General features: G+C 35.5%; 1 protein-coding gene across 3 annotated transcripts in view; it reads right to left on the reverse strand.

Moving 5' to 3' along the window:
• The window catches only part of Dync1i2 (dynein cytoplasmic 1 intermediate chain 2), a 54,273-nt gene that overhangs the window by 18,575 nt on the left and 13,174 nt on the right, over positions 1-22,524 (reverse strand). For 2 of the 3 annotated variants that reach the window (XM_051184500.1, XM_051184499.1), the window contains exons 4-6: positions 19,422-19,512; positions 14,462-14,521; positions 9,698-9,813 (exon numbers count right to left, since the gene is read on the reverse strand). In XM_051184500.1, the coding sequence (XP_051040457.1) occupies positions 9,698-9,813; positions 14,462-14,521; positions 19,422-19,512 (267 nt within the window). The remainder of the gene's footprint in view (positions 1-9,697; positions 9,814-14,461; positions 14,522-19,421; positions 19,513-22,524) is intronic. The other variant, XM_051184501.1, reaches the window with a different exon arrangement.

A 22,524-nucleotide genomic window follows, 5' to 3' on the forward strand; every position in this document is an offset into this window, starting at 1 on the left:
GTCTCATTACCTATCACTGTATGATGTGGCAATAGCACTTAAAACAGTTTAATTTTAATAAAAATATTCGAAAATATATAATGCTTATAAAACTTAAAAATTATCAGATCTCTTATAAATCCCCAAACCAGCACATAGCTTAAAATAGTTTATTTTAAAATGTTATAGTATATATAACTCTATGTACCATCTCTTTTAGCTACAAACCGAGGTAGATTCCATGAAGAAAAACATTTATTTTATTGCCTAAGCACATCTTAGTTTGTCTATTAGGGAATGGAAGAGCAGACATCTGCAACAGAGTCCATCTCAAGTAATGAAAGCCTATTCAATAAAGGGACTTTCCTTGTCTGTTATAGTCATTTCCCTGACCCATGCACAAAATGATCTAAAACACATACACATACAACCTACACAAAAGAACGGTCAAGGATGGGAACCAGCTGCCAAGTCATGGTCCCAGCAGTCAGGCCAGCTGACTAGATAGCAGTAACCAGATGGCACTGCTGGGATTGTGTCTTTCTGCTGCAAGGTGGTAAGGGGATGGCATAACATTCTTCCGCTTGACTGCTTCCAATCCCGTGTCTCTCTCCAATGGTGAGCCTGTGCAATTACCCACACTCCAGGAACCTACAGACAAGCCTTTGCCCTGCAAACAAAACGCAGCTTGTAGGCCACACCAGCTGCCAAACCACACACAGTGTTAGATTTAGAGAGCTAAGAAAATCCTTCCAACTCTATAGTATAAGCAATAAAACATAACTGTACCTGTGCACAGAAAGCTTTAAATGACACTGTATAACGCACACAATGATACAACCTCCAACTTAATCAGAATGATAATGACGTATGCCAATCCTACATTACTTGAAATTGAGCGATTTTTACGTCTGACAAGTTTACAGAACTGGGATAAATGGCACGAGTGATTTCAATATATGCTCATACTTTTGAACCAAATGGTGAAGGTTAAAATTTTTCCTTTCAAGGGCCTCAATCAGCCACAAAGGAAAACAGTAATCACTGTCTTTTCAGCCAGCCCAACCGCATTTGTCAGCCCTTTCTCCGTCAATGCAGCCAGAGCAATCAACCTGCCAAACATTCAGAATGGAAAAACAATCTGAAAATACAGGGTATAATGCACCTGCCAGTGAAAATGGCCATTTCAAGAAAAGCTAGTGATCTCAGTGACCCTGCTGAGGAGGCGGTGGCGCAAAGGGGAAAGAACACGCACAAGAATTCTTAGTGATCGCCACTCTTCTGCACACTGACACTTCCTTACAAAGCATGCCAATTACAGCTTTTGTGCTACTTAAAAAATGAAAGCTTTTTTGGGGCAAAATAATCACATAGAGAAACTGAAAGACACTACTCCCTCTTAGATGAATTCTCATACACAAAGCGTTATTAATCTGCAAACTGTGCCTGATGGTGACTCTACCTGTACTGTTCCAACATTAGGATGTGACTGCCATAAAGTAATCTGCAGGAATACAGAAATGAAATAATTTAATTACATTTACTAATAAGCTGACTTCTAGAATAACAGGAGATCCTATTTTCATGAAAAATTTAGTATATGAGTGCTGCTCCTACAGCACTGTGGATTTCTTTCTTTTTTACATTTAGTGTGAGACAAGAGGGTAGCTCAGTTTTTGCTAATACTATCACCTTTCCTAATCAATTCTATTAACTAGCATGTTCACCGTATATAAATTCTAAAGCTAAGGATGTGAAACTGGAGTCATCCTGGACAAGTCATTCTCAAGCATGGAGAATTATGAATTGAGGCCTCCTGCCCACATCTTCTTCTACCTCTACTCTATTGTATTATACCACTTCTAACTACCATTTCCAAAGACAGGTGTCAAATTCCTGTCATAATGTATATAGTCAATATATTTTAGTGCTAAGTGACCTTCTGATGTGCATATTTAACAGAAAGGCTCTTGTTTACAGACACTCTTTCCTTCTGAAATATTAAATGTAGATCAAGTATGTTTGCTGCTGATCTGTGTCTGTCAGTACATAGCACTTGTTAAGCCATAGTGCAGATGGATGGCTAGCAACAACTCTGTAAATACACCTCTTAGAATTTTATTTTAGAATCAACGAACATAAATCCTTTTCTACAATGATTAAATATGAACTTAAAATTGTAATTAGTACTTAAAGGTCACTAAATAATTTTCCAGGGATATAAAAGTAAACAATAGGCTGCTTAAAAAAAAAAAAACCTACAAAGTGAACTATTTTTGTTATAAAGCATATCTTAAACACTCACACACCACACACACATACACACACACACACACGCGCGCACACACACACACACACACACACACACACACACACACACACGTTTCTCTGGAGCCAATATGTCTTCTTTCACAGGACCACTAATGTGATCCCAAATCCAATACCACAGTTGTAAAGATTGTCTCAGACACTCCCTGTTAAGCTATAACATACTTAAAATTGGAAGACTGTAAGTGAACATGAAGACTGCCATCAGTTTGATGATGAATATTCATTACTCCATGCTAAGTGGTTAACTCCATGCTTTCCTTGACAGAGAAGCTAAGGTTACAGACTGAGCAGTAAAGAGTGCAGAGAGATAGCAGTTACTTTGAGAATGACACATCTCTTGTCAATGCATGCTAAAACTAGGTTTAATGAACCACTGAATTTTTACTTTGAGTTAACACCAAAATTTTGATGCATGTTGGTGAGATGAAAAGAAAACTTCTGTAAATTAAGCTGCACCCAGAGATGACATCAAGGAGTGAAATTCTGGTTACTAGAATAGTCAGCAAACCAGTGGGTTAATCAGTGAAATCATCTGTGAAATGGGTGGCTTCTGTTAAACAGAAGGAAGGTTTTTTCCTAACAGGGCCTCTCATTTACATGCCATTCATAGTTAAGATATGCTAAGAAGCCATAAAGCACACTTCTGAATAATTCTACAATTGTCACATTTAAATAGTAATATGCAAGAGCTTAGAATATCTATAATAAACAAACACTGCAACTTACAAATCTATCACTTAAAGTTTTCAATATTAAGTTAATAAATCCCATCACTAATGCATTACTGTTCAGGAAATACAATTTTTTGGCAACCAGTTCATTGTTAGCTTTATATATTGACATATACCCTTTTAAGATGATTTAATATCATAATGAATTCATAACTTAAATCAGAAAAATGATTCAATTCACAAAAATTCAACTAACGAATAACCCTGTAAACATCTACAGGGAATTTCCCAATCAGTCATTTAAAAATTCATACCAGACAGGAATAATTTTCCCTTAGCATTTCCTAAATAACCTTAAATTTTATTTATTTACTTATTATTTATTTAATATGTGTATTATGTGGGCAGGTACATGCCTGGGCCCATGTGTGCCACAGTGCACGTGTGGATGCCAGAGAATAGCTTGTGTGGGACTTAAGTCTACCATGTGGGTCTTGGGGATCAAAATCAGTTATCAGGGTTGGCAGAAGTATCTTTATCCACTGAGCATCTTGCCCACCCCTTATACTTCTATCTTATTATACCTTCAAATCAAAAGGATACTTACGACACCCTGCAATGAAATAAAGTTGTATCAGTGTATTGGTAAGATTCATTCCTTTTTGCTGGGCAGTACACCTCAAATTCCCGCACTTAAGAGGCAAAGGCAGGTGGATGTCTGAGTTCAAGGCCAGCCTGGTCTACAGAGTGAATTCCAGGGCAGCCAGGGCTACAAAGAGAAACCCTGTCTTGGTTTAAAAAAAAAAAAAAAGATTCCATTCTTTTTTTGGGGGGGGGGAGGGGGCATGGGGGGTGTGGGGAGGGGCTTAAATCCTGAATAGGATCACTTCTATTTCCTTAACAAAATGTTGGGAGGAAATAAATATTTTAGCTTATGTGTATGAGTGTTTTGCCTGCACACATGTCTGTGTGGCATTTACGTGCAGTACCTGCGGGGGTCAGAAGAGTGTCAGACCCTACTGTGACTGCAGTAGAACAATTGTGCTCAATGATAGCTGGAGTGCTGGAAATCAAACTCAGGTGCTCAGAAGAGCAACCAGTGCTCTTAACCAGATTTCTCCAGCCCCCTCAACATAGCTTCTTTTATATAGAAAACTTGGATTTTATTTTTACTGAATTAGTATTGTTAGTAATCCACTTATCTGTGATCTCATTAAATACTACTTTTTTTTTTTTCTTTCCGGACCATAGTTTTATTCAGATTTAAATTCTTCAGTTCAAAATTAAGAACAAATGATATAATGTTCAGTTCTATTTATATTCCCACATATTAAAGGTTAAAGCTAATTCATTAAATACATTATTTTCAGAAGCTTTTTAAAACCCCATTTTAGATAAGGCTAACACTAATTTATTAACTAGAAGGCCCACAAATTTGGTCTACAAGTGGGAAATGTGGATTCTAGATAATAAGATTATACAACAAAAGATTACAGGTTGTTTTAACAATCTTCGATACATTATAAATGCCAATCAACATTAATATCTGGTTCATTAAATAAAGAAGCAATATGTCAGAGACCCTCCACATATAAAGTGTAATGGAGGAAGGAAATGGGTTCTTACAGAGACTCAGCGGAGGGCTGCTCTGCTTATAAATCCCAGTGTTTCTCTCACTGAAGACTTGTGTTCATCAGCTAACTTTCCAGGACCTCACCTTCCAAAGATGTAAATAAACCAGCCTTTTTCTTGAAATCCTTTTAGTAATTAAAAACAAAAATACAACAACAAAAATCCACCTCTCAGGTAGATAAGTTAAAAAAAAAAAGAGTTAAACTTTTAAAAGGAAAAAGCAGAAAGTAAGAGTGTGCCTGTGGGCACCACTCTTGCCTTCTGGAAGCCGCCTGCCTGCAGAGAAGGGAATTGACTGAGGTCACATGGTCTTAGTCAATTTCATTCACAGTAGGTGCTTTAAGACAGCCAAGCACCTCGGTTCAGAAACAGTACCACAGAGTAAACTTAAGTAAGAAGATAGCTAGAACAGAGAAAAACAAAACAAAATAAAACTGCCTTTTAAAAGGGCAGGCTTAGTCATATGAGTAAAAGGGAATTTGGTAAGACTTAAGACCAGTTTTCAGATTACGCCTGAACTGATCATAATGCCTTGTCAATTTACTGTTACACACAAGTTGTGAGGGTGAATATTTTTTCATGTCGAACTTTTTTTCCTCAGATAAATGCAATAGAAAAAATTTGCAGTGCTGGGGCTTAAAACCAGGGTTTCATAAATTCGAGGCAAACATGCTACCAGGAAACAACACTCAGTCCCTTAAGTAATTGTTAAATGGTAACCATCTGGGCTGAGTGTGAGGAGCCTGAATTAAAGCAATGAATGTGGTTAAGCACAAAAGCATTTTCATTATAAAAATCTCATTTAATGTTTTTTCTTCTTGCCTCCATAACTTCTTCAACATAGGAATGAAATTTAATGTCATGCAGTGAATTGCAATGACATAAAAACCAAATTATCTAGCTTTTTAAGCAGTTGTAAATGTTATGAATGGCTTCACAGTATGAGAATATGCTTCTCATTCTTCCTCACTTGGATACTCCAAGCTCCAAAGCACAGAACCAAGGAAAAGATGATCTAGTGCCTTCAAATACAGATGGCAGACACTCAATAAACTCAATGAACACTTGCTACACTGCAAATACACAAACATGGGACTTTTATAAAATGAGCCTCTAAATCTAGTCTACACAGGAAAACTTTAAATGACAGCGAAGTGGATGAACCCTCTGGAATAGGCTCCATTCACCCATCTTGCCCACTTCATTTCCATCAGTGAAAACAAATTCTATTTATTATCAGTAAAAGGGCCTTGGTGCTTACTGGAGGTTATCACTAAAATGACACTACTCTGATGCAGACACACCAATGAGCTATCTGAACTACACTCTCCTTTTGAATGAAGTGTTGCTAAACTACAATCCTAAACCAATAAACTTGGCACTTGCAATCAGTGTTTTTTTTTTTCTTTTAAAAAAAGGAGATATAGTAAGAAAAGAGATATTATTCAAAAACTTCATTATCTATCTATAGCTGTTTGTATTGGACTGTAATAAAACTTAAAACTACTTATTATCATAAAAACAGACACGAGAGACAATGTATATCTAAGAATAAGTTAGACATGGTTTGGAATAGTAGTTATTAGCCGATAAGCCTTGATAACCACCTCTTTTTTTTTCTTTTCTTTTTTTCTTTAAGCTTCTTTGTGTGCAAATAAGAATCAAGAATCAAGGCTTGGCTGGAAAGATAACTCACTGGCTAAGAACACTAGTTGCTCTTCAGAGGTCCTGAGTTAAAATTCCCAGCAACCACATAGTGGCACAACCATCTATAGTGAAGTCTGATGCCCTCTTCTGGAATAAAGGTGTAATGCAGATAGAGCACTGACATACAATACATAAATCTTTAAGAAAATCAAAGCTTAACATTTGGAGTTGTGGTTGTTGCATGTGTGTGTGAGCAGGCACAAGTGTATGTGTGTACACACATGCACTACATACATGCACCACCTGTGTGGGTGCCCACAGAAGCCAGAAGAGGGCATCAGATATCCTGGATGAAGAGTTCCAAGATGTTGTAAATGACTCAGTGTAGTAACTGGGATCCTCTGGAAGAGCAAAAAGTATTCTTAAACACTTAGCCATCTCTCTAGAACCCAGCTTTCAAGATTTGGTGAGAGGATCTAGAAACACAATGTCTGATATATATGTATATACATATACACACATACACACACATTCATACATACATACATACATACATATATATATATAGAGAGAGAGCAGTTACAATTTTCAGCTACTGATTTAAACAGAATTAAAAAAATTCTCAAAATTTAAGCATTTTGACAACTATTACAAAGAGCTTCAATAATATACTTAAGAGATGCTGACAGTTTCAATTTAGTTCAGGATTCAGAGGGCCACAAGAATCCAAAGTAAGCACACAGGGATGTCTCTACAGTGACATAAAAATGGAGCTTAAGAAGGCTACCCAGGAGACTCTGTATCTGTTCCACTTCTGGGCATAAGAACACCAATGATTAGGACACACTCAACAAGTACTGAACTGATCATACCATCTCACCCAAATCTCATGAACAATTAATTAACACTTGAAAACAATATATTTCTCAGTAGTTGCTTCCATCATGAAAGCAAGAAAAATAAGTATCCCAGAAGCAGGCAACAATGATTAACATTTCTTTAGGTATGCAATTAGTACCCACACATGCTACACACAGCACCACAGCAGGAGGAAACAGTTCTAGGATCATGGAAAAGTTGGCAAAGCTGATGTATAATAATGTTAAAGACCTCTTAACCTATATAATTCCAAAATGGAAGGAAAAATCAAAATTAAAAAAAGTTTTCATCTAGAGCTTGTGGGCCCTCAACTTATCAGAAAACTTTTAACTGAAATTTAAAGATGAACTAAACATCTGGTAAAATTTTCACACTTGATTTTCTGTAATTCAATAGGCAAAAATGTTCTCTATTCTTAGAAGAGTAGTTTATAAGGGGCCCACATGCCTTATGCAAAATTCCCAAATTGTCAACAGCTTCAAAATACTACGTTATTTAGTGGCTAACCCTAATATGATCATAAGAAAAGTTATTTATAATTATTTTTATTTCATTTGATCTGGTTATATCTTTTATTTCTGAAACATCAATGTCCAAGATGCCGAACTGTTACAAAATTACAAATACACACACACACACACACACACACACACACACACACACAGCCCCAAAGGTTTTAGACAGATATTATGGACTTACATTTAGAATCTAATTTAAGTTTCTTTTATGTGTCACATTAATTTATTGGTTTAGCTGGCAAAAAAATCCTTGTAATGGGATATTCACTTTGTCCCCTTCTGTGGCACTGACCACGCCCATTGGGGTGGAGCCAGGGGCGGAAGTGACCTGTGGAACGCTCTCTTGCTGGTCAGACACGCTCTCTTGCTGGTCAGACACGTGGAGAGGAGAGCATGCAGAGAGGAGAGCATCTGGTAGAGCTTGCTGGTGTTCACCTGTCTAGGTTGTAAGTTATTTCTCCCTGAATAAACATCTATTCGGCCTATTTGTTTATCCTGATCTTTATTAAACCGCAATAAATCCTCATATTTCTTTGTGCTTGAGTCATTAGCTATTTAATGCTTACTTTAAAAATTAACCCTCTTAAAAACAGTGCTCAGGTTTAAGAGCCAAGGGACTCCATATTCAATATAAGGATCTGTTCACAGGGTTTGGAATCGCACCCATGTTAAAGGCTACTCAATCATCAACAGAGTCCTTAAATTATAAGGGAAAGCTTAAGAATTAGGTCTATACATGTTCATGTATTTGCTTCTGTTGTACTGGGAATTGAACCCAGGACCTTAGCATGCTAGGCACTCTACCAATGAGCTTTGTCTCCAGTCCAAGATGTGTTTGTTAGTTTGAATAATAACAACAGTATTATTAGAACACATTATGTTATATATAAAATAATTTACTTCCCTTACTGTGGCACAAAATCTCTTTTGGAAAAAATTATACTTGACACAGAAATACAAAATAAGCTTTTCTACTTCTTAATGAAATACATACCAGTGACAAAATGCGGACTGTGAACTTAAGTTTAAATCAACAAAAAAGCCAGGAAATAAAAGCTTTAAAATCTTTAAAAAACAAACAAAAAACCTTTTTAATGATTTACTTTTATTTTATGTGCATTTGTGTTTTGCCTGCATGCTTGTGTGAGGGTGTTGGAGTCCCTGTAACTGGAATCACAGACAGCTGTGAGCTGCCAGGTGGGTGCTGAGAATTGAACCCAGGTTCTCTGGAAGAGCAGCCAGTGCTCTCAACTGGTGAGTCATTTCTTCAGTCTCTAAAATTCTTAAATAAACAAATAAATGAAACTCAGCAAATGTTTGAATGGCTACATTAATTTAGCTATGTGATGTTTTTAATCTGTGAGTTCATTACAATGTGATTTTAAAAAGATAAATATAGAATCTGTGAAACATTATTAGTTTTATAAAAGTTCTCTAAGAAAATGTCAAAAATAAGGCTAGGAAGATAGTGCAGTGGCAAACAAGTATGAAGACCTAAGTTCAAACCCCCAGGATCTACTATTTAAAAAAAGTCAGGTAGGATCACAAGTACGTAAGTGCCTGTTAACTCAGGTGTTACGATGGACAGAAAAAGGATAGCTGGGTCATGCTAGCTGCCAGTATAGTTCCAGGTTCAACAAGGAAGAACCTGTGTCCAGGCAATGAGGCAGAGTGATGCAGTAAGACACCTAGCCTTCTCTGGCCTCCGAGTGCATGCAAGTATACATATACCACACTCACTCACCCCCTAAATGCAAAACATAAAAGAAAAAGAAAAGGCTAGGCAGCAGTGGTGGGGCACACCTTTAATTTCAGCACTTGGGCGGCAGAGGCAGGTGGATCTCTGTGAGACTGAGGACAGCCTGGTCTGCAGAGTGAGTTCCAGGACAGCCACGGGCTACCTGGACCTTTTTTTGTTTGAAATCCTGTCTCAAAAAAACAAAACAAAAACAAAAACAAACAAACCAAAAACTAACAAAGACATAAATCTACTCACTTAACACAGTCTTAATGACAGTCACACTGAGGTCAGACACTCACCTTCTTTGGGTTGAGCTGTAACTGGTGTCTGAGTCTCCTTTGTATATGTGACGATTTCTCGAGGGGGAAAGTCCACTTGAGTAATTTTGGCCATTCCAAGTTTAATAGGTCCTCGTCTAAATAAGTGCATATAAACGCTTTTAATTTTAAATACAATAAATGATAAAATTTAAGTACATCAAACTTGTTATTTTCAAAAATAAAAATTGAACATTCATGTGTCTCTAGCACTGAAATTTAAAACCCTACTTTACTAGAGAAATGTGAGATGAACAATGAATTGGCTGTATTTCAGCAAAAGAATTAGAAGGTAGCACAGAACAAAAGATATTTCTGAATCACCCAGGGCACTTATTTTCCATTTTCAAAAGGTGAGTAGTGTCACTTCTTATGGCAAATATGTGAGTAGTAACAGTTTGGAAGGACAGCAATTTCAGAATGGACTACTAAACATGTTAGGTAGGTTGTAGGTACTAACAATTATGATTCTTAAAGAGTCAATACCTCACCCAGCTCTTGTTTAGTTCCACTCACCATTGCCAGATTCTGACTTTTAGACTGAAAAGTAGGGGGTCTCAAGATGTAGGATGAAGAGAGAAGAATGCCGGGCCCTCTCTCCAGTAAGTAAGACCACGTTGAAATACTTGAATTGATAGAGATGGGTTAATATTGAAGACAGACTAGCCCACAGGTTAATATTTAAGACAGACTAGCCCACAAGAAACTAGTAACTGGCCAACAGCATTGTATCAAATACAGTGTCTGTGTGTTATTTGGGGCTGGTGTGGCTCTGGGACCAGACCAGAGGGAAAACATGATCATAACAAAATGGCGCTGGCAAAGTGGCTACTAAGAACTTTCACTCAAAACTTGACAAAAGCTTAACTTTAGAAACAAAAGAACAGAGATAAGCAAGGCTTCTTAATAACAGCATTTTTCTTGGCTGGACTCTGTTTTTCTAGAGACAAGCAGAGATTTGCACGGCTCCTTTAAAGGAGATTTCCTGACTCAGCATAAGCGGCAAAACACCACACACCTTTTAAGAAGTGCTGCTAACAATTCAATGTTGTGTATGAGCAGCTGGTTTAAAAAGAAAAAAAAATAGAGAGTAGCTGGGCACTGATGGCACATGCCTTTAATTCTAGCACTCGGCAGGCAGAGGCAAGCAGATCTCTGTAATTTCAAAGTAAACCTGGTATACACAGTTAATTCCAGGACAGGCAAAAGTCACAGAGAAACCCTGTCTCAAAAAATGAAAAAATAAAAATAAAAGAAATAGAATAATAAAAAAGCCACGTAAAGATGGAAAGCACAAAAAGAGTCTGGATACTGTATGCTATTCTGTTATCTTTGTATTGTTTGACTGCTGAGGAAATAGCAACAACTGTTAAAATGAATGTGCTGGATTAATCCAATTTATATATTTTAAAAATGTTTTGACTTCAAAATGTAAGTCTAAATTTAAGTCTATTTCTATTTTTGTTTCCACAGAAAATGAAAAGTTGTGGATTCCTTCTAGACTAACATGGTTTGACCAACCAAGACCCCCTGAAACAGTGTCCTAGGTGATCCAACATTCAAAACAGTTGGGACAAGGCAGCCTTGCAGACTACAGCCAGGATTTCTGCGTCTTCTTAGGATCCCCATGACAGCACCCCCTATCAGCAGGAAGCAGTTTGAAAAGAACAACGCCCAAATTCCCAAATATTGTTTATAAATGTTTGTTTTCATTTAAATAGGGTTGGTTATAAAGGTAAAAGGGGATTATGGTATAGAAATGAATACTTTGCTTTGGAATGGATTTTCATTTACTGATACAATTTAAGGTCAATTTTATGATATGTATATTTCTCCTCTTGGTTAAGCATTGTGTTTATATAGCTCACTTAAAAATGTAATGTGTAATTTAGTTCAGATTATAGATAGTTATCTATAACAGTCAAAACTTATAGTTAGGTGAATTAGGTTTTCTAGATATACAGAGATATATCTGAGATAAATAGGCATTCTTCAAACCTTTCAAAGACCTACAGAATATGGCATTTAAAATGGTTTTAGGGTTTTTCTTAACAGTGAGGCACAACTGCTCCTGGCAATACCACCTGCATCAGAAAGGAAGATGGACATCAAAGAAACTCGTTATGCAGTTTGCTTTCAATATGGCAAGACTAGCCATTTGGGCAAGATACTGCTCTTGTCTGGACTGTTTGACTTTATGCTGTATAAACTGGACATGCAGGACCCACAGAAAAGTGACTGCTAAAACAAGATGGACAGTGCTACAGGTTCCTGCTTCATGGAAGAGTCTGCCAGACATTCTGCAGGACACAGAAAAAAATGACTGACAAAATGGACAGTTTAGTTTCCTGCTTTGCTGAGGAGTCTGCTAGGCACACTATGGCCTATAGGCTGAAGATGGAAATTTACAGACGAACTTCGGGTGACTGACCAGGTAGTGAATTGTCTCTGTCATTTCTAGAGTTTATATATTATCCTTCTGTGGTCATTGAAGGAGTTGAAGACAGACAGTTATGGTTATAGTTTTCCTTAGGATTAAAAATAAGTTACATATAGGGCTTTAGACTCACAAACATAGGATAGATGATAAAATATTTTCTTTAAATCTTGCTAAATGTTATTGAACTAAATATTGTTAACTGTGGTTCTTATTTGATAACTGTTTTGATATATATTTTGCTACGTTAAGGTTAAAACCCTTCTCTTTATTTTAGACAGAAAAGAGGAGACGATGGGAAATGTCATTCTGTAAATATGTTTCTTTTATTGGTTAATGAAGAAAGCACTGTTGGCCAATAGGAAAGCAAGATAGGCGGGACTAGGAGACTAGGAGACTAGGTGGAGAGAGGAAGTAGTAGGAAGTGAGTGGTCTCAAGATGTAGTACGAAGAGAGAAGAATGCCGGGCCCTCTCTCCAGTAAATAAGACCACATGGAAATACTTGAATTGATAGAGATGGGTTAATATTTAAGACAGATTATCCCATAGGAAACTAATATATATACTGAAAAGTAAGTTCCTGTCGAAAGCCTTTTCTCTGTAAACAGTTTTTACAGTATGCACTCGTGGTGTGTGTGTGTGTGTGTGTGTAGGTGTAGGTCAGAGGACAACTTCGAGAGTCACTTCTCTCCATCACCTTTATGTAGGTTCCAGGGATTGAACTCAGGTGGCCATGCTTGCATGGCAAGTGTCTTTACCCCAAGCCATCTCAACAGCCCAGAGAGCCATTTTTTTCTACTTCTTACATTTGGTAGACACTAGAATAGTCACATCAGTGTGAACTTTAAGCCTAAAGTAACAGGTTTCTTGAATATAATCAAACTACAGAAGTCACAGCTGGTCTCATGAAATGGAAGAAATAACAGGAGAGTTGAAGTATAAACCAAAAGAAAAACTCTTCTTTAGCTATGCACTGAATTTTCACTTGGTTATTAGGTATGTATTTAAATTATAAACTAAAGTATGCTTCCAAATGCCACAAGTTTTTATCATGAAATTCTCTTGAAAGGACATCTAATATAGACATTGTTGCAACTCCCTATTATCTGAAATAAATGTCTTACATTTCATAAACTGTTAATACACATTAATATTTTCCCATTTTATTTAGCAATTAGATTCTTTATAAAAATGGAATAAAATTAACATACTGAAAAAATTAATTTGTGAGCCAGGCATGGTAGCACATACTTGTAATCCCAGTACTTGGGAGATGGGAGAACAGGATTCAGTAGTTTGAGGCCAGTCTAGGATACACAAGACCCATCTCAAAAGAAGAAAATTTTAACAACCAAATAAAATTCTTGCTCTAAGGTAATACACATGAGCCATGAAACATTTTTAATGTGTTTTCTACTTCAGGAATAGTTAAGCCATGGAGGGTGGGGATCTTCCAATAATTAAATGGTAAAATTTAAGGATACTTAAAGGAATCTTGAGTAGTCTAAGAATAAAGTTTGAAATATGAACTTCATCCTCCTGATTTTTAAAATGCAGACTATTAAAGAATAAATCACTTGCTTACCTAGAAAGAAGAGGAGGGCAGGCTAACAGTATTAGGAACAAATTACTAACTTGAAAGCATAATAAACCCAATAACAAAAGAAAACATTTTTTTTTTTAAATTCTAAGACTTTATAGAAGGGCAAGGGTAATAGCTTGCTTCTCCAAAAGCTACATTTATAGAAAATAAGAAAATAATGGGAAGGGAGGGGGACAGGGACAAGACCAATGTAGCCAGAGAGAGATCGTCTGAGCTCACAGACTTTTCCTATATGTAATTCAAGGCGTATTTATTCTTGCTTCAGATGCAATGCTCAAGTATATGGTTGAATATTTCAGAAGCAACAAATTACCACGGGAAAAGAGCTATCTTAGTCAGGTACACAGCAAATATATTTTATTTGTTTTGTAACCTAGAATGAATGAATAAACCAGTGACACAAGAAGTAAATAAACAGAAATCCAGAGCCAGAGTATAGAGACTAACATATCTTATTCCTTTCAGGACTTTAGACTCACTGATTTTGTTATAGAAAAATTAATTTTCATATCAAGTAACTCAGAAATTATTCAATTACAAGGATTAATTATTCAATTAAAAAGATAAATGAGATGTCACAGTAAAATACAACTCTTGTCTTAACTAGACACAATATTAGAAATTTAAGTAAGGTAAAATTAGGGCAGTTTCACAAGGAAGAAAATGAATTATTAAAGAGAAGGTAATAATAAATCTATGCAATACCCCAAATCGGAATCTGAGTGAAGCTGAAGAACTGATGGATCTGTATCCCAATGCAGCGTCCTAAATGGTTGTAGGACAACCATGAAGCATTAGTAAAAAAGGTCAGAAGTTAGTCAAGCAAATGCATTCTATAAACAGCTAATGCTAAAGTACTATTCACAACTAAGAATTACATGTGTTGGTTAGTAAGACCAAAACAAAGCCCTCACACTAGGTATCATTCCAATGCTTTAGTACACACAATAAGCATCAAGGTGGTTAAAGATGCAGGTACATAACCCAGAATAATTCAATGTATCTTCAGAACAGGGGAAAGGACACAAACAGCTAAAGCACACAAACCAATCTACATATTTATGGATGGTAAACAAATCAGACTATGAGAGAGTTAAAAGGAGTTTTAAGATTCCTAATGAAAAAAAGATGGGTAAAAATATTTAACAGAGTCTAATCTTGCCCAAAGCTTTAAATGTGTGCAGGAGATTGCCATACTAGTAAAGGAAATGAGTCAACACATAAACCTTTTGGTAAGAAAATCAAGACTATTCCACTGGGATACAAAACAGCTAACGTTTCCAAAGTGTGACCTTGCTGTAATTCATGGGTTAAGCACTGCCTTGGGCTTACATGTCACTGCTTTGTAAAAGAACTAAAGATTTCTGTCTCTAGGAAAAAACAGATTTTTCCCTACCAAAATGATTTACCTAACTTTTGGAGAATCTCAATCCTAGATAAAGTCAGTGCTGTTTACCACTGCCTAATGGGTAAATATCTTATATCTTTTCCACCTAAAATAAATCTAGTCTTTATCAGAACAAAAGGTACTTTGTCACATTGGCATTCTTTTATGTTAGCAATATTTACAATGTTCACAGCTCCATGCAAAGGGCTAAGAGCAGCTCTACATTTAGTACTAGCATTTTATGGGACATTTGCTTCTCATTTACTCATTATAGAATACAAAACTAGGTTTAGTTCTATCATTTTTAATACAACAAATGATTTCTCAGCTTGCCTACATAATTTATCAACAAAAAACAATTAGATGAAATAAGAGAAATACATCCTCTTATGTGGAAAGATCTTGGGATTTTTAAACAGGGTTGTATGTATAGAATGAAGAAAAGAGGGCACAGTGAAGACTTACTTTGTATTGAGCAATGAACAGTAACAAACTTAGGCTTTGTTAAACCAAAAGCAGTTCGATGAGATGGTCTCCAAGGAATGTTTTGTCAATAGCCTCTACATTATACAAAGGCTCTAGTTGACCAATAATATAAACCTCCTTGTTGAGAATGTCATTTTAGTCTAAAATTGTGCAAAACTTCATTGTGGAATATAGCCAGTACTAAAAAATACAACATTCAAAATATGTGGTCATATATATTAAAAGGTTCTTTAGCAATATAAACTACAATCCTAATTCTTAGAATAAACTGATCAAAATAGAAAACAGAAATAAACATGGTTTGCCTAACTGAATTAACTATCACTTAAACTTTAGAAGTGATTAAGAAAGTAAACAATGAAATACAACTTCTAACATGCAAAATTGAACAGCTCATCCTTTTATACTTACTCGTAAATTATCAGCAGTACCAACAAAAATTTTTATCATTTAAAGAGTTATTTAACTCTCTCTCTCTGTGTGTGTGTGTGTGTGTGTGTGTGTGTGTGTGTATGTATGTATGTATGTATGTATATGTGGACTCTGACTTTTCCTGTTCTTTGTGTGGACCTGAGTGTACAGGTCCACCTTACACATCTTCATGCATTTCCTGTGACATCTGTTCCCAGTCTTCCACTATTGTTTCTGTTCAGTATGCTCATTTCACTTCACATTCACATCTGAGCATTCTGTTTAAATGCCATGTATTTAGAAGTGCATTGTTTTACTACTGTTTTAAGCATCTACAGATTACCTTCCCATTATGGAACTTGGAGATGAATCAACAAAATTGAGGTTTCTATTTGTATATGTAAAATGGACAAACAGCTCTCTTGAAAGTTATTTCCAGATGAGTCAGTGCTTTCACGAGACAGTGAATTAAGATTTAAAGGTTCTTTCCTGCTAAACTTCCATAAAAAAACTGTTTTCCTTCTCTAATAAGAACAATTACCTTTAAAGTTATCAAGTTACTTATTTTCTTATTTTACAGTAAGTCACAAAATATACTTTACATTAAGCACACACACATAATCTCCTTTGAGCATTTTGAAAAAGCATCTTTAACTAATGATCATTAGAATGGCTTTCTGTGAAAGCAGAGAAATTATCTTATGTGGTAACCTACCGTAATTAAGACAAAACTGGCAATTTGATGACTATCTATTTGTTCCACAGTTTTCTCACTAGTACTTACCTCCCATACCAATTAACAATAGCCCAAAGCATCTCTAGTAGTTTCTAGTTTATTCATGGGGGAAGACACTTTTTTTCTAAACTTTGTATTTATTTTTACTTACATTATTTTGATTTTTTTTAATCTTTTTAAAATTTAAATTAGAAGCTATCTTATTTTATATATCAATCCCAGTTCCCTCTCCCTTCCATCCTCCCATGCCCTCACTGACCACATCCCATCCCTCTTCTGCTTCATAAAAAGGGTGAGACCTTCCATGGGAGATCATCAAAGTCTGTCACATCTTTTGGGGCTAGGGCTTAGGCCCTCCCCCCATGTGTCTAGGCCGAGAGAGTGTCCCTCTATAGGGAATGGGCTCCCAATGTCCATTCGTACACCAGGGATAAATACTGTTCCACTACCAGAGGCCCCAGGATGACACTTATAAACTCACATTACCTTTAAAAATTAAGTAAATATTACATAGTACCTTTAAACACAAATTTACTGACAATGCTTTAAAATAACCCCTCTATTTCTACTTGAAATGAGGAACAATGAGCTCAAGAAGTATAAATTACTTATTAAAATAACATGTAATACAGCAACTTACACTGAGAAATATTTTCACTGTTATAATGTTGATTGAGAAAAACAAAAAAACTAATCCCCCCAAAAAAAGAGGAAAAACCCTTTCACTTGAAAATATCAGCTGCTTATTAGATATTTAAAGGAATATTGACATATTCAAGTAGAAGAGTGTGGAAACACCAGGCATGGTGGCACACATCTTTTATCCTAGCCCTCAGAAGGCAGAGGCAGGAGAGTCTCTGAGTTCTAGGCCAGCCTGGTCTACAGGGTGAATTCCAAGCCACCCTGGGCTATATATGGTGAAAGCATGCCTTAAAAACAAAAAACGACACAAAAAGCATGGAAGCATAAACCAAATAGCTGTAGCCCTAAAAATTAATTTAGATTAAACTGCCTTCACAATATATATTTTATAGGGTAATATTACTTGTCAAAAGAAAGTTTTTTTTTTTTTTTCTTAAATAAGAGTTATCATTTACCTGCAACAATAGTATGGTTAGATTTGTCACTTTTGGAAAACATGTATCAGTTCCAGGCTGATTTTATTTTTACGTATATGAGTGTTAGCCTGCATGTATGTCTGTGCAGTACATGTGTGTCTGATACCAGCAGAGATCAGAAGAAGGCATCAGATTCTCTAGAACTGGAATTAGAGATGGTTATGTGGTACTGGGAACCAAATCTAGGTCCTCTGCAAGAGCAGTATGTGCTCTTAACTCCTGAGTCACCTCCCCTGACCATTTCTGTATATTTTAATTGTTAATGATAACCTGATTATTTGAGAAATGAATATAGTGTTGAATTTTTGGACCACCCAGCCCCTTTTATTTGCAGGGTTTGTTGTGGGGTTTTTGTTTGTTTGTTTTTCTCTCTCAGAGTTAATTGTCTATTTTTATCTTTAATTAGAGGGACATATGCACAGGAAAAAAAAGATGGTAAGTCTTAATAACCTTTTTTTCTTGTAGTGTTGGAAATCAACAGTCCTTATCATAGAGCTATAACCTGGCCTTTAAAAAATTGCTAAGATGTTTTCCTAGGGAGGATATTTAACTTTGGTCCCAAATAAGCATTCTGAATCAACTGTGAATTTTGACCTGCTGTGTTTACTCTTACTTCAGCTGTAATAAAGGGGGTACTGGTAAATAAAAATGTGCCAACTGACATGTACAAGGACACAGGATGAATTAATAATAACACTTTCCCTCAATATGGCTTTTAGAATAAGAGATGAATATTACTAAATTTCTAAAAAACAAGTTTCAAAATGTATGAAGAATCCTAAAACATGAAATATGGTTTTATGAGGCAGACATAAGCTCAATAAAACTTGTAAGTAAATCAAATTATTTCCTTGGCAGTAATTCTTTAACACTGATACCTCATGCATTATTTTACAATTTTATTTATGTACGTGTGTGTACCTTGCTTGTCCATATGTGCACAATGTGTGTGCAGTGCCTGCAGAGAGGTCAGAAGTTGGATGCCCTTGAACAGTTATAGATGGTTGTGGGCTGGCAGATGTGGGTGCTAGGAACTAAACCAAGTCCTTTGCAGGATCAGCAAGTGCTCTTAACTACCCAGCTCTAGTATTTCATGTTATGGCTATTTTTACCTTAATAACAGAATCAGCTACTTAATAGAACAGAATTGGGCTGCTTAATTGAATTGTTTCAATATTCAAATAGCAAATGGAGAATTAAGCATAACAAAGATGTTCTATACTATTTGTAGTCAAAACAGTCAAACAATAACCAGTACATTTGTTTAAGCAGAATGAATTTAAATTCACGAACACCTCTATTTTAATATAAATTATCATAAAAACCACTTAACTATTTACTACTAACATGTGACAGCTAAAATACTGTTGCAAAAATTTACCCCAATTACAAGAGAATTTCTATGCTGTTTAAATTTTAAGAAGTAATAAGTCAACATAAATATTTAGACTCCTTCTAAAGCAATGACAGCATTGGTACTGAATACATTCTGTTATATCATTAAAACATTTTAAAAGAATTACATACCTAGATCCCACGGCGCCATCTCCAGAATCTTGGCTTCCAGCTTCACTTGGTGTGCTCACAGATTTGGAAGATGGAGACATAGGAGGAGGGACTAAATAATGAAACAGACAGGTATCCACTGTTACTACATGGAGAGCTTGCTCAGCTTATGTTGTTTTCAAAAATATCTCAGCATGAAGTAATTAACAAAATGGGAAATATGATAAGAAACCAAACAACAGAAATATATGGGTGAAAATGAACAGTAGGAAGAAAGGGGAAAAGACAGTTAACAATCATGCTCGAGGTCTCATGCAATTTCTCTGGCAAGATGCACTCAGGCTTTCTATGTTTAAAGGGCAAGGCTATGGACAGATCTTTCTTCATCTTGTCCATCACCAAAGGCAGCCACTAATTTTAAAGGAAAACATTCCTTCTTACTTTTTAAATGTCACTATCCTATTTTGTGTTGTGATTACTCTGCCAATATTTAAACTCTGAAATATGCTTCAAGTAATTTAATCCCTGGTTTCCCAAGATTTATTTTAAAATGTTAGACTTGGTCTAATAATTTTTCTTTCAGATAATTTTAGGGCTGGGGACATAGTTTAGTGCCTGCCAAGCACGTGAAAAGTCCTAGATTTGATCCCCAGTGCCTAAAAAAAAAAAAAAAAATCAGTATTTAAAATCAATCTATTTCTCTCCATTGAAAAGAAATAATTTAGAGAAACAATATAGCTAAAGGAATGGCTCCTTTAAAATGTTCATTAATTTCTAGCAAATTGTATGGAAAATGCAAATAGACCATAAAACAACATGCCTTCTAGACATGATGCATAACATAAAGCAACACATGCAAATTATACACAACAAGATGTATGGTAATTTCTTACCCCAGTACTCAGAAAAAACTGAACGTACAGACAAAGATACAGACACCCAAAATATTCTTAATCCCTTCTTAGAGAAAACATACATTCTTCAAAGTATATAACAATAGCAACTGTTTTTCTCCAATGTTTCAATATCATGTAACAGTAGTTAAACATGCACATTTCATGCTATGACATTTGGAAAACTTTTTGATTACCGTAGCAGGAAGTATAGGAGGCTCATCACTGCCATCTTCTGGTTAAAATTTTTACCATAAATGTCCCCAATCCCAAGTGTCTTTTTAAAATAATCTTTCAGTGTGCAACATTAAGTGACTAACACATTTTATGTTGCTCACTTAATATCTACTAAACCAAAGGTAAATTCCTAGTTATACAATCAGTAATATATGGGGAAAAAAACCACAGCTAGAATATTTGTTTTCTGAGCTAACAGGGGTTAAATCTTGCTTGTATTTCAAACAGTATTAAAAACAAAATCAATGTTTCTAACATTATGATTAAATGTAACACAAACAATTATGCAACCACATGAAACTTGATACTGTTCACTTATGGTTGGTACTGTTAGGTGCTGCATGTTTAATTCAGTATAGCTAAAAAGGGAATGTATCTAAAGTAAAATAACAATGTCAAAATCCTTCAGCTTCTCATAGGTCCATTTTCTTATCTTTTTGTCCCCTCACTGTGAGGCTTCTGCTAGTCTAAGCTCCAGCTGCACACAGGAATGGCACTGTGTAACAGCTGCTTGTCTACTGTGCTGTAAACACAAATACATGTTTATTAAATCGTAGTGAGGCATTGTACTTCCATACCAAAGATCTTCAAAATAGAATGTCTATGTTCTTTAAATTGTATATATAACTTCATAATTGGGAAACTAATTTCCTTACAGATACATATTAGAGAGACTGAGGAAAATAGTAAAGTTATTGTTAATCTATTTCTCTGTTGGGAAGCATCAGAAATATTTTACATTTTCATTGTCTTTTCTTCTTTCTGCTGATTTCAATGATTCAATAGAATCAATAATTATATTCAATAAGTTCATTAATAACTCACTTTGAAGACTGTATTTAAAAAGTCAGCAAAATTCTTTAGGAAAATGTTAAATCGTAATTATATATACATAAAATTGATATATTAACCCAGTTCTGAAATGAATGTTTCAGAAAAAAAAAAAAAAATCCAGAGTGACAGGGTTACCAAATTCTCATGGTGACTCAGCCAGGAGAAATATCACTGTGACTTCATCCCAACATCCCCAAATTCTATTCTCAGGGCTCAGAGGCAGTTTAAAGCCAAGTGGTAGGGAGGATATATAACAAAGACAGTTATTATTCAGCTAACTAACTTTATCTTGTAATAGTAAATAATGTACCTCAGAAGGAACTACCTGGAAAATGCAAATCACTATTATTATCAAAGGATGACCAAAACAGAGAAACCCTGTCTCAAAAAAAAAAAAAAAAAAAAAAAAAAAAGGATGGAAGCTAACAGAAAAGAAGGGAATGGTAATATTAATTGACTATCACACTGTAACTCAATTAGTCTCCAAAAATGATAAAAGAATAAAGTAATTATACAATAAGGCAATGCCACCATACTCTCAGACTTCAACAAACCTCCAAAATAATAAAAGCATACATTCAAGGAGGAGAAAAACCTTGAACTCATGAGCTACAGAGTCTTAGAAAAGATTCACTTCTGTAATTCATTTTAAACGATGGTTTGTAAATATAATTGGCTTTGAAAAATATCACACGCCACTAATATGTAGCTTTTGTCAAGTATTTAAACTAGGATTTGCTTAGTAAGACAGTGATTTGATCAGATTACCTTTATTTCAAATTCTGTTTATAAAATAACCAATAACAGGTTTTCATTATCCGAACATGAATATGCTAATGAATTTAAGCTTTGCAGAAGTTCATGGCAAAGACAGCACTTGTTCCTTTCTTTGAGAACCAAAGAAGTAGAAAATGAAAACAAAACTACACACCAGCCCTCACTGATCACATAAACAACACTGAAAGGATTGAAAGAAACTGTTTCTTTCTCAAGGACAAAAAGCTTTGTTAAGAAGGTTTTACCCACCACCTAAGACCCTGGCTTTCCACCGCTATAAAATGAACATTACAGCATTTGGGCAGTGAAGAAATGGAATATTTTATCCATGAAGACCTGAAAGTGCACTGAGATTTAAAATTAACACTCACTCTGGTCAACTA

This window comes from Phodopus roborovskii, unplaced genomic scaffold, assembly GCF_943737965.1.
Source record: "Phodopus roborovskii unplaced genomic scaffold, PHOROB, whole genome shotgun sequence".
In the NCBI taxonomy this organism is placed as follows: Eukaryota; Metazoa; Chordata; class Mammalia; order Rodentia; family Cricetidae; genus Phodopus; species Phodopus roborovskii.